This window comes from Anolis carolinensis, chromosome 2, assembly GCF_035594765.1.
Source record: "Anolis carolinensis isolate JA03-04 chromosome 2, rAnoCar3.1.pri, whole genome shotgun sequence".
NCBI lineage: Eukaryota > Metazoa > Chordata > Lepidosauria > Squamata > Dactyloidae > Anolis > Anolis carolinensis.
Genome location: NC_085842.1, coordinates 20,759,071 through 20,770,226, shown reverse-complemented (window position 1 = coordinate 20,770,226; position 11,156 = coordinate 20,759,071). Strand labels below are relative to the sequence as shown.

Sequence of the window (11,156 nt, the reverse complement as noted above, 5' to 3'; positions counted from 1 at the left end):
ACCTTCCTGTCCTTTTGTTTTTTGGCTCTTGGCCAAAGGAAGAGAGGTTGTATTTCCTGGCCAAGGAGGAGGGAGCGGATGATGGTGGTGAATGGAGGGAGTGCAGTGAAAGGTATTTTATTTATCCATAGGTAGGCCTTAATTGAGTTGGATTTACAAACTGCATGGCGTATTTCTATAGGGTTTGAAGCCCATTTGTAGTGTTGTTAAAGACTTTGGAAAGCGTGGCTTGTGCATTTGTTTTCGAGTTACCCAAGCATGGGCGTTTTCACTATTGGATTGCAGGTCCCAGCATCCACAGACAGCTTCTCTATGGAAAGGGAGTGCTGAGAGTGGCAATAGAGTTGAATAGGCAACAGGCCTTTTTAAGATAGACAGCTTTTGCTTTTTGAATTAATCCAAGGATGGGAGTTTTGCTATGGGATTGCAGCTTGTTGTGGGATTGCATCTCCCAGCATCCCCAGCTAGCTTCTCTAAGAAAGGGGAATGCTAAGAGTGGCAATAGAGCAACACACTGAGTAGGCAACAGGCCTTTTCAAGATTGACAGCTTTTGCTTTTTGAATTAATCCAAGGATGGGAGTTTTGCTATGGGATTGCAGCTTGCTGTGAGATTGCCTCTCCCAGCATCCCCAGCTAGCTTCTTTAAGAAAGGGGAATGCTAAGAGTGGCAACCCATCATTATTTATTTATTTATTTATTTATTGGACTTGTATACCGCTACTCCCAATTTGGCTCGGAGCGGTTTACAGAAATAGATAAAAACGTGTCAGCGGTGACACGTTGTTAAAGCGACAGGTCTATTAAGGCTGAAATGTTGTACTTATTTGAATTAGATGTACCCAAGGTGATGCTAAATGACTGTATCTGATCATCAGACAGGATAGAATGGCATAACTTAGACCAGGGGTCCCCAAACTAAGGCCCGGGGGCCGGATGCGGCCCATCGAAGCCATTTATCCGGCCCCCATGGCACAAGGGCAGAAGGGGGTTGGGCTAAATGACCTAAGGAGTCTCTTCTTCTCTTACAACCCTTATTATTATTATTATTATTATTATTATTATTATTATTATATTATGACACAGCAAACAAGATAGATATGCTGGATTTCGTTTCACAAAATCACAAGTTGCACACTTCCCAAGCGTTTAGGACTGTGTGATATATTTTCAGATCCCAGTAGGGTGGCCTTTTGCATTTGGCAGATCGTAATTAGTCAATTATTATTATTATTATTTGAAACGCAACAAGATGAGTCCACAGCAGACATTCTGCTGGCTGTTGTATTGGATCACACGTCGGACACTTCCCAAGTGTCTAGGGCTGTGTGATGTATCGGTGAATAATGTGGGCAGATCCAAGTAAGGTGGCCTTCTGCAGCTGACAGATGGTAATTTTGTCAGTGCCGATTGTGTTTAAGTGCAGGCCAAGGTCTTTAGGCACTGCAGTCAGTGTGCCGATCACCACTGGGACCACCTTGATTGGCTTGTGCCCGAGTCTTTGCAGTTCGATCTTTAAATCCTCATATTGTGTCAGCTTTTCCAACTGTTTCTCCTCAATCTTGCTGTCCCCTGGGATTGCAACATCGACAATCCATACTTTGTCTTTCAATTGAGAATTATTATTATTATTATTAACATTGAGGCTGGGTGGCCATCTGTCAGGGATGTTTTGCTTGTGCTTTTGATGCACGAGGCTGAAGGGGGTTGGACTAAATGGCCCAAGAGGTCTCTTCCAACCCTCTTTTTATTGTTGTTGTTGTTGTTGTTGTTATTATTGTTATTATTATTATTCATTATTATTATTATTATTGCTCGGCCCACTATAGTCCGCCCCTCCAACGGTCTGAAGGATCATGAACTGGCCCCCCTGTTTAAAAAGTTTGGGGACCCCTGACTTAGACCTTGAAACTCTATTCTGTAACATTTTATTGCACTGCTGTTGGGCCTTTCCACACAGCCAAATAACTCAGAATACCAAGGCAGAAAATCCCACAATATCAGTTTTGAACTGGGTTATCTGAATCCACACTGCCATATATTCCAGTTCAAAGCAGAAAATGTGGGATTTTATTCAGCTATGTGGAAGTGGCCGTTGTTAACAGCCCTTGTTTCTCTCCTTTGCAGTCCTTGGGGGGCTTTTGCAAGCACACAGTCATGGTGAAATCGTGCTGTGCAATAAACTGCAACAACAAATTCACCCTCGGCAACAATATTTCATTCCACAGGTAAGTTCCTCGATTTTACATTTGTGGTCTCTACCATGTCTCCTCTTAACCTTCTTTTTTTCCAGGCTAAACATACCCAGCTCATAAAGCTTGGTTTCCAAACCTTTTGGTCTCCCTTCTCTGGATATGTTCCATCTTGTCAATATCCTTTTTTTGAATTCTGTGCCAGAACACGATTATTTCAGGTGAGACCCTCATCTGGTCTATGCAAAAACCAGACCTTAGCAATCAGTCATGGGTGCTTGACTGTATACTTTGTTTTTAAGTGTCTTCAAATGGTTTCTGATTTCTGGTGACCCTACCATGGGGTTTTCTGTACCAGATTTGTTCAGAGGGGTTTGCCATTGCCTGCCTTCCACTTTCAATTGAGTTTCCATAGCTTAATGAGAATACAAGCCCTACTCTCCCAGGTTTCTATATACACATAATCCAGTTTCTAAATCCAGATTATTTGCTTTGAACTGGATTATAGGTCAGTGTTGATGGGGCCCAGACTCGTCCTATATGCAAACCATTATACCACATTAACTCTTACTTGCCTCCTAAGAAGGACAATTTGTAGAAGACCTCTTTGAGACTCCCTCGGAAGTGATAAAGCAGGGTATAAGTAAATACAATAATAGTATTAGTAGTATGGTAGTAGTAATAATAATAATACAGAAAATGAACACGTCAAACTACTCTGGGACTTCTGAATTCAGACTGACAAGGTTTTGGAGCACAATACTCCTGCAATCTCAATCGAGTTAAAAAACAAAGTATGGATCGTCAACATTGCAATCCCAAGTGACAGCAGAATCAATGAGGAGCAACTGGAAAAACTGAGCAATATGAGGCTCTAAAGATCCAACTGCAAAGACTCTGGCAAAAGCCAGTAAAGGTGGTCCCAGTGATAGACACACTGGGTGCAGTGCCTGAAGACCTTGGCCAGCACTTGAAAACAATCAGTGCTGACAAAATCACCATCTGTAGCTGCAAAAGGCCACCCTACTCGGATCTGCACGCATTATTCGCCAATACATCACATAGTCCTAGACACTTGGGAAGTGTCCGATGTGTAATCCAATACAACAGCCAGCATCATGATCTTGCTGTGTATTAATCTTGTTGTGTATCTCATAATAATAATAATAATAATAATAATAATAGCCCAGCATTGTTTTGCAAAGCAGTCCCATCGCCACCTTTTGTTTTTTATTAAATGAATGGACTCATAGAGTTGGAAGAGACCCCCAGGGACCATCCAGTCCAACCCCATTCTGCAATGCGGGAACACACAATCTAAGCACCCCTGATAGATGGCCATCTGGCCTCTGTGTAAAATAATTAGGGGTTAATTCTTGGGCAATTGCTGGACAGAGAGCTTAGCACTTCTAAAACCCATTTCATTTTCAACCCTGTGGTCCTCCTCTAAGTGTTGTATCTGTGGAAAATAAATGCCATATGTAACTTTTCCGTAGGTTTCCTCTTGGGAAAAAGGATCTGTTGAAAAAGTGGGTCTGCAACATCCAGCGCAAGAACTTCATTCCAACACGACACCATGTCATCTGCTCTGAACATTTTCGTAGGTCAGATTACCTTGAAAACGTGGCTTCGGGCAGGCGATACTTGAAGCCAGAAGCGATTCCTGTGGTGTTTAATATACCCGAACGGCAGAAGAAGGTACCTAGGGCTTAAAGGACCATGCTAAAGCATGGGTCTACAGGCATGGGCAAACTTTGGTCCTCCAGGTGTTTTGGACTACTATTCTCACAATTCCTCACAGCCTACCAGCTGTTAGGAATTGTGGGAGTTGAACTCCAAAACATCTGAAGGACCGAGGTTTGCCCAGGCCTGAATCCAAACAAATGTGGAGTGTTGACTGTATTCCAGAATCTGAAAAACTCCCATCCACTTCTGGCCCAAAGCATTTTGAGTAATGAATACTCCACCTGTTCTCCCTTTAAAAGAAAATATTCATATTTAAAAATGGAAGATTTTCTACATCCCCAATTATGCCATGTTTGCTTCACCCAGGATGTCATGTGTTTAACTTCTCTTACAGAGCAGTAAAAAGAAACCCTCTGTCCCCAGCCTTAATCTTCCTGAGTTTCTCCCAAGCGACCCATTGCAAACCAAAGAGAGTGAAATGGAAAAGCCCTCCCTTGAAAATGATGTTGTGGGACTGGAACATTCCTATTCTCTCCTAAAAAGTTCAGGTAACTTGGCTGATGATGATGATGATGATGATGATGATGATAATTAGATTTTATTTGTTACCTGCCTCCCCTCACATCTCAGTGTGGGTTACAACATGGTTAAAATGCACAGACAAAATATAACTTGAGTAAAATGTATATATTGAAATACACAGAACAGAGATTGACACGTACTAATAAAATTTAAGATTAAAATTCACAGATAACACTATGTAACATGATTTTTTTGTTTCTGGGTTATATATGTAATTTTCTAATTGGTTCTATCATAAAACATGGAAAATGTTTATTAAACTGCAAAAACTTTGTTTTTTTGGGGGGACATTGTGCAACACATTTTGCTATACTTTTTCAAAGAATATCTCATCGAGTCTCAACCAATTCAACATAGTTTGTGGCAGCCACAGAAACAAAGTTTCTGGAGCAAAACAACTACTTTCAAAGTAAGGCCTGCAAAATAACACTTTCAAACCAGGAACATTTTTTTAAAAAAAGTTACATACTGTAACTTACACAAAAATTCCATAACTTGACATAGGGTGCATCTGCATGGTAGAATTAATGCAATTTGACATCATTTTCACTGTAATGGCTTACTGATATGTAGTCCTGGGAGATGTGGGGTCTCTAGCCTTCCAAGGGTGCTGGAGCCTCACCAAACTACAACTCCCATTATTCCAGAGCATTTGAAGTAATGTCAAACTGCCTTCATTCTACAGTGTAGATGCATCCATAATTACAGATTCCTAGTTAAAGAATGAATGGGTAAATTCAGTATATTGTTTAGCCAGAAGGATAGGACAATGATGCAGAATGTAGGAAAGGAGCCCAGAATGAAAGTTTTGCTTATTCTGGAGAAAATGCTTCTCATCTTGCAGGATTTCTGTATCCTCTTTGATCCATGTGATTTTTCTCCTTTTAGGTTCAGATCTTGACGTTACCCAGGAAGAGGGCCCAAGTGCAGCCAGCCAAAGCCCTCCTCTCCAACAGAACCCGCCTTTGGGAGAATGCACGGAAATGACAAAGGAAGCCATCCCAAAGGAACTCATATTCAACCCAGAAGCCGAGCGCCAGAATTTCCGGCGTTTCTGCTACCAAGAGGCTGAAGGTCCCCGCATGGCTTGCAGCCATCTCTGGGACCTTTGCCACCAATGGCTGAAGCCTGGGAAGAACACCAAGCTGCAGATGCTGGAGCTGGTGATCCTGGAGCAATTCTTGGCCATCCTGCCTCAGGAAATGCAAGGCCATGTCAAGGGAAAGGGACCGGTAAATTGTGACCATGCTGTGGCCCTGGCAGAGGACTTCCTGAAGGGCCAGCAAGGGCAGGAGGTGAGAGCGTTTCCCCCTGGTTTGGGTTCAGGGTGACCAAATGGACCAAGAACATCCGGGACCTGCAGAAGTCCTCTTCCTAATCCTTCTACACCTTTTCCCTTGTTCTAGGTGCAGCAACCATTGGCAAAAGCAGTGCCCAATTTCTCCATGTCAAAGGAGGGTTCCTCAAGTACTCTGCATTCCCCAGTGTTCATGGGAGTTATTAGAAGTGGTCCTGGAGTGGCCAACTCAAGGAGTAAGTAAAATAATAATAATAATAAACTTTATTTTTATATCCCGCCCCATCTCCCCAAAGGGACCCGGGGCGGCTCACAACAGGGACAAGCCCGAAACAACGACACAACATATTTGACAAAAACTTAAAACATTTTAAAGAAAAAGTATTTCTTGTTCTTCCATACTTAGGACAAATCTCCCTACTCGGCCATGCAATCCTACTTGGTGATCTTAGTCGAGTCACATCCTCTCAGCCTCAGAAAACCAGTGATTGGTTTGCCTTAGAGTTGCCATAATTCGGGAATGAAAGCACATGACCAGAAGCTATATTTTTACTCTCCCAATTCCGTTTAATTTTTTTTTACTCATTGTTCAAAATGTGTGTATGTAATTTGATTGTGTGTGTGTTTTTTTAGTTTTGCAATTTACCTGTATTGGCCGTTTACCTGTATATTGTGTGTATGGTTATATAAGTAAAATATGCCATTGTCACAGTTGCCTTTACAAAAAAAAATCCATACCATTCTGATGATTCCTGTTTTCCTATCCTTTACCATTCTGTCCTTATCTACTACTTATACCTACCCAATTTTCCACCCTCCCTCTTCCTCCTTTCCCTGTATTATTTGTTAAATCATGAATAATAATAATGATAAAAAATAACAATATACTCTATTTATATTCTGCCCTTCTCCCCGAAGGGTCTAAGAGTGGATTACAGTATATAAAGCAGATACAGACAATGCCTTTTTACAATAACATAGAATGAGACACACAACACAAACAAAGCCAAAGGCTTCTCCTTTCATTTCTGGCTCCTCATCTCTGGCTGAGGGGAAGGTACTCTTCTCCATTTCCAAACAAAGGAACCTGTTTTGTCACCTCCTGGTCATGTAACCATCATGACTGCTTGGAGCGTCTTTTACCTTTTTCTGCTGAAGCAGTACCTATTGATCTACCCACATTTGCATGTTTTTGAACAGCTGGGTTGACAGGAGCTAGGAATGACAGCGGGAGCTCACCCCGTTCCGTAGATTCAAACTGCCAACCTTCAGGTCAGCAGTTCAGCAGCACAAGGGTTTAACCCATTGCGCCACTGCAGCCCATGAAGATGGTCTGGTTCAGTTCCTTGTATTTTCCTTTCCCTTTTACTCTGGCTATAAGCCCTTTCAACTCCCAGTTCTTCTTAGGATGTCCATTCATATATTTCATTCTCTTTTCAGTGATGTAATCTTGGAGCATATCATCTGATAAGTAGTCATACCATTTTTAAAGTATCAATTTCCTGTGCTCTTTCCAACCTAAGGCTGCTTTTATTGTTTTGAACCACACTGTCAGCAACTTTGGGTTGCTTATAAGCATAGAGGTGGGATGTAAATGGTTAAGTGCAGACATTGTAAGGGTTATTTGTATAATCTCCAACACAAAACAAAAGAGAAGAGTAAGCAGATTTCACTTTCTTAAATTTAAGTTGCTTATTTTCTTCCTTGCCATGTTCCTCCCTGCCTTTCTTCCTTCTTTTCTCTATTGTCCCTCCCTTCCTTTTTTCCTCCTTTATCTCTTCCTTCTTTTTCTTTCCTTAATTCCTGGTCAGTTTATGTATTATTAGGTGTCAAATGGAAAATTGACCCCCATATATACACACACACACACAAACACATATACATATATACATACACATGCACATAATAAAAGTGAATATATGTATGTGTGTGTGGCTGGGGTGTCCACGTCTACAAAAAGGCTCCCAATTCCACAAATAGCTCTAGCTTCCACTATGCAGGAGACACCAATGGCCCTCCCTCCAATGACATTGCAGGTTACAGTGTGTGCTTTGAACATGTACAAGAGCCCTGCCATTGTCCTCCACAAACACCGTACTGCTCTCCACCCAAGTGAAGGCTTTCATACGGGGACAATTTCATCCTAGATTTTATGTGTTTCCTCCATCACAGGCATCCCAGTATTTCTTATTCTCTTAATTGGTGTGGAATTTGCATGACCCCACCCACTGCCTCTCCCTTAACCCTTTCCTATTTTTTCTATGGCACACAGCAAACAGAGGAATTGATCAGTAACTGAATATACTAGAGATGTTTGGGGAGAATTCACCATGATTTATAGGAGTTGTAGGTACTAGGATGTATAGTTCAACTGCAATCTAAGAGCACTCTAAACCCCATCAACAATGAACCTGAAACTAACTTGGCACACAGAACCCCCATGACCAAGAAAAAATACTGGCAGTCTTTGGAGGGCTTTATAGGAGTTGTAGTTTACCTACATCCAGAGTACACTGTGAACCCAAACAATGATGGAACTGGACCAAACTTGACATGCATACCTGATATGCCCAAATTTGAATACTGGTGGTTTTGAGAGGAATTGGCTTGGACATTTTGGAGTTGTAGGTACTGGGATTTATAGTTCGCCTACAATCAATGAGCACTCTAAACTCCACCAAAGATGGATCTGGACCAAACTTGGCACACATACCTGATATGCTGAAATTTGATTACTGGAGGGTTTTGGGTGGGTGGGGGGGGGCTGAACTTCCTTTCTGGGAGTTGTAGCTCACCCACAACCAGGGAAACTCTGACCTCCACCGATGATAGACCATGACCAAACTTGGCACACAAAACCCTCATAACTAACTCACTTACTGGAGGGGTTTGAGGAGACTGACTCACCATAGTGAGAGTTGTAGCTTACCCTACAGCCAGAGAGCACACTGAACCCCACCAGAACAAACTTGCCCAACATAACAAACTTTAAGTACTGATGGAATTTCTTGAGGTGAACCTAGAGTGATGTCAGTTGTAGTTAATCCACAACCTTATGCTAGGTACCCAACCCATTCTATAGATAAAAGTCAACCCCTTTGTGTCATTAAAACCATGAAACATTAAAATATTGTAAATTTTAAAGACTATGTTAAGTATATTTATGATACTTTGATCTGTTTTTTTTTTACCTTAATCCACACTGTATGATTTATTAATTTTTTAATTGTTGTATTGCACTTTTAAAACTATGAACAAAGTGTGGGATTGTTAGCTGCCTTGAGTTCCCATGAGGAGAAAGGCGGGGTATAAATAAATAATCATAATATCAAAATGCATTAAAACCTAATTTTAAAAACCTTCCCCTTGCCCTGTTCCCCCCCCCCTCTTTTTTCCAGCAGAAAGTGACCCTGTGATAGAAACAGTGAGTCACATAGAGACCGTTCAGACGGAGGTCCTTGCGTCCGAAGAAGGAATAATCCCAGAAGACATTTCCTCTGTAATTGAGGTTGTGGAAAGTGAGTATTGTGGATATGCTTAAGGAAACCAGGAAAAAGGAACAGGTTATTTTGTGACCCCCATAAGACAACCAGTATGGTGTTGTGTACTGTTTAGAGTAAAGGTGGGGAAAATACATATATGTGTGTACAGTGTGTGTTTATACATGTGCATGTGTATCTAGATATATATTATTCAGAGTATGTATGTACAGTAGAGTCTCGCTTATCCAACGTAAATGGGCCAGCAGAACGTTGGATAAGCAAATATGTTGGATAATAAGGAGAGATTAAGAAAAAGCCTATTAAACATTAAATTAGGTTATGATTTTACAAATTAAGCACTAAAACATCATGTTATACAACAAATTTGACAGAAAATGTAGTTCAATATGCAGTAATGTTATATTGTAATTACTGTATTTACGAATTTAGCACCAAAATATCATGATATATTGAAAACATTGACTACAAAAATGTGTTGGATAATCCAGAAAGTTGGATAAGCGAGTGTTGGATAAGTGAGACCCTACTGTATGTTGGTTTGTCCATTTGTACCTTGATTTGATGGATTTGGGCTACACAGACTCATCATTATCATTATTTGATTTCATGGAATCATAGAATAGTAGAGTTGGAAGAGACCTCATGGGCCATCCAGTCCAACCCCCTGCCAAGAAGCAGGAAATCACATTCGAAGCACCCCCGAGGCGCCACTCTCCGCCTCCTTCTCCTTCGGGCCTTCCGGCAGCCATGCTGGGTCTCCCGGCGGCCGCGCAGGGCCTTACGGCAGGCGCGAGCCCGCCTTCGCACCATGCGAGCCCACCTTTGGGGCCTTCAGAGATTGTGAGGTCTGTGGGAACTTGGAAGCTAGGTATGTGGGGTTTATATATCTGTAGAAGGTCCAGTGTGGGAGAAAGAACTCTTCTTTGAAGCAGGTGTGAATGTTGTAATTAATCACCTTGATTAGCATTTAATGGCCCTGTGGCTTCAAGGCCTGGCTTCTTCTTGCCTGGAAGAATTTTTTTTTTGGGAGGTGTTAGCTGTCCCTGATTGTTTACTGTCTGGATTTCCCCTGTTTTCAGAGTGTTGTTCTTTATTTATTGTTCTGATTTTAGAGGTTTTTTTTAATACTGAGGGCTATCTGGGTTATCTAAGTCCACACTGCCCTATATCCCTGTTCAATGTTTAGTGCTAAATTCGCAAATATAGTAATTCCTACATAACATTACCATGTACTGAACTGCTTTTTCTATTGATTTGTTGTAAAACATGATGTTTTGATGCTTAATTTGTAAAATCATAATGTAATTTGATGTTTAATAGGCTTTTCCTTAATCATTCCTTATTATCCAACATTTTCTCTTATCCAACGCGTTTATTTTTCTGTGATTGGGTTGGGGGGGGGGGGGGTGCCAAAATTCTGTTCGCCTACACTTGAAAAATACCTAGGGCCGGCTCTGCCTCTATGATATCATCAAGAAAGAAAGGGGGTGAAGCAGGTGATGTGTATGAGGGGAAGGAAGGAAGGAAGGAAGGAAGGGGAAAAAAGAAGGGAAGGAAGGAGAAAAAGAAGAGAGAGAAAGAGGGGAGGGAGGGCGGGAAGAAAGAAAGGGAGAAAAAGGAAGGAAGGAAGGAAGGAAGGAAGGAAGGAAGGAAGGAAGGAAGGAAGGAGAGAAAGGGAGGGAAAGAAGGAAGGAGAAAAAGAAGGGGAAGAAAGGGAGGGAAGAAAGGAAGGAGGAAGGAAGAGAAAAAAGTAAAAAGGAAGGGAATGAAGGAGGAAGGAAAGAAAAAGGAAGGAGAAAAGGGATAGAAAGGAAGCAGAAAAGGGAGGAAGGAAGGAGAAAAAGAAGGGGAAGAAAGGGAGGGAAGGAAGGAGGAAGGAAGAGAAAAAGAAGTAAAAA

General features: G+C 41.5%; 1 protein-coding gene across 3 annotated transcripts in view; it reads left to right on the top strand.

Moving 5' to 3' along the window:
- The first annotated feature begins 17 nt into the window (after positions 1–17).
- The window catches only part of LOC103280960 (zinc finger protein 585A), a 38,039-nt gene continuing 26,900 nt past the window's right edge, over positions 18–11,156 (top strand). Inside the window, exons 1-7 of one of the 3 annotated variants that reach the window (XM_062973324.1) lie at positions 18–112; positions 2,126–2,226; positions 3,687–3,888; positions 4,271–4,424; positions 5,347–5,753; positions 5,865–5,991; positions 9,157–9,273. In XM_062973324.1, the coding sequence (XP_062829394.1) occupies positions 2,156–2,226; positions 3,687–3,888; positions 4,271–4,424; positions 5,347–5,753; positions 5,865–5,991; positions 9,157–9,273 (1,078 nt within the window). In that variant the 5' untranslated portion in view covers positions 18–112; positions 2,126–2,155. Of the gene's footprint in view, positions 132–2,125; positions 2,227–3,686; positions 3,889–4,270; positions 4,425–5,346; positions 5,754–5,864; positions 5,992–9,153; positions 9,274–11,156 lie in introns of all 3 variants that reach the window. The other 2 variants (XM_062973322.1, XM_062973323.1) reach the window with 2 other exon arrangements.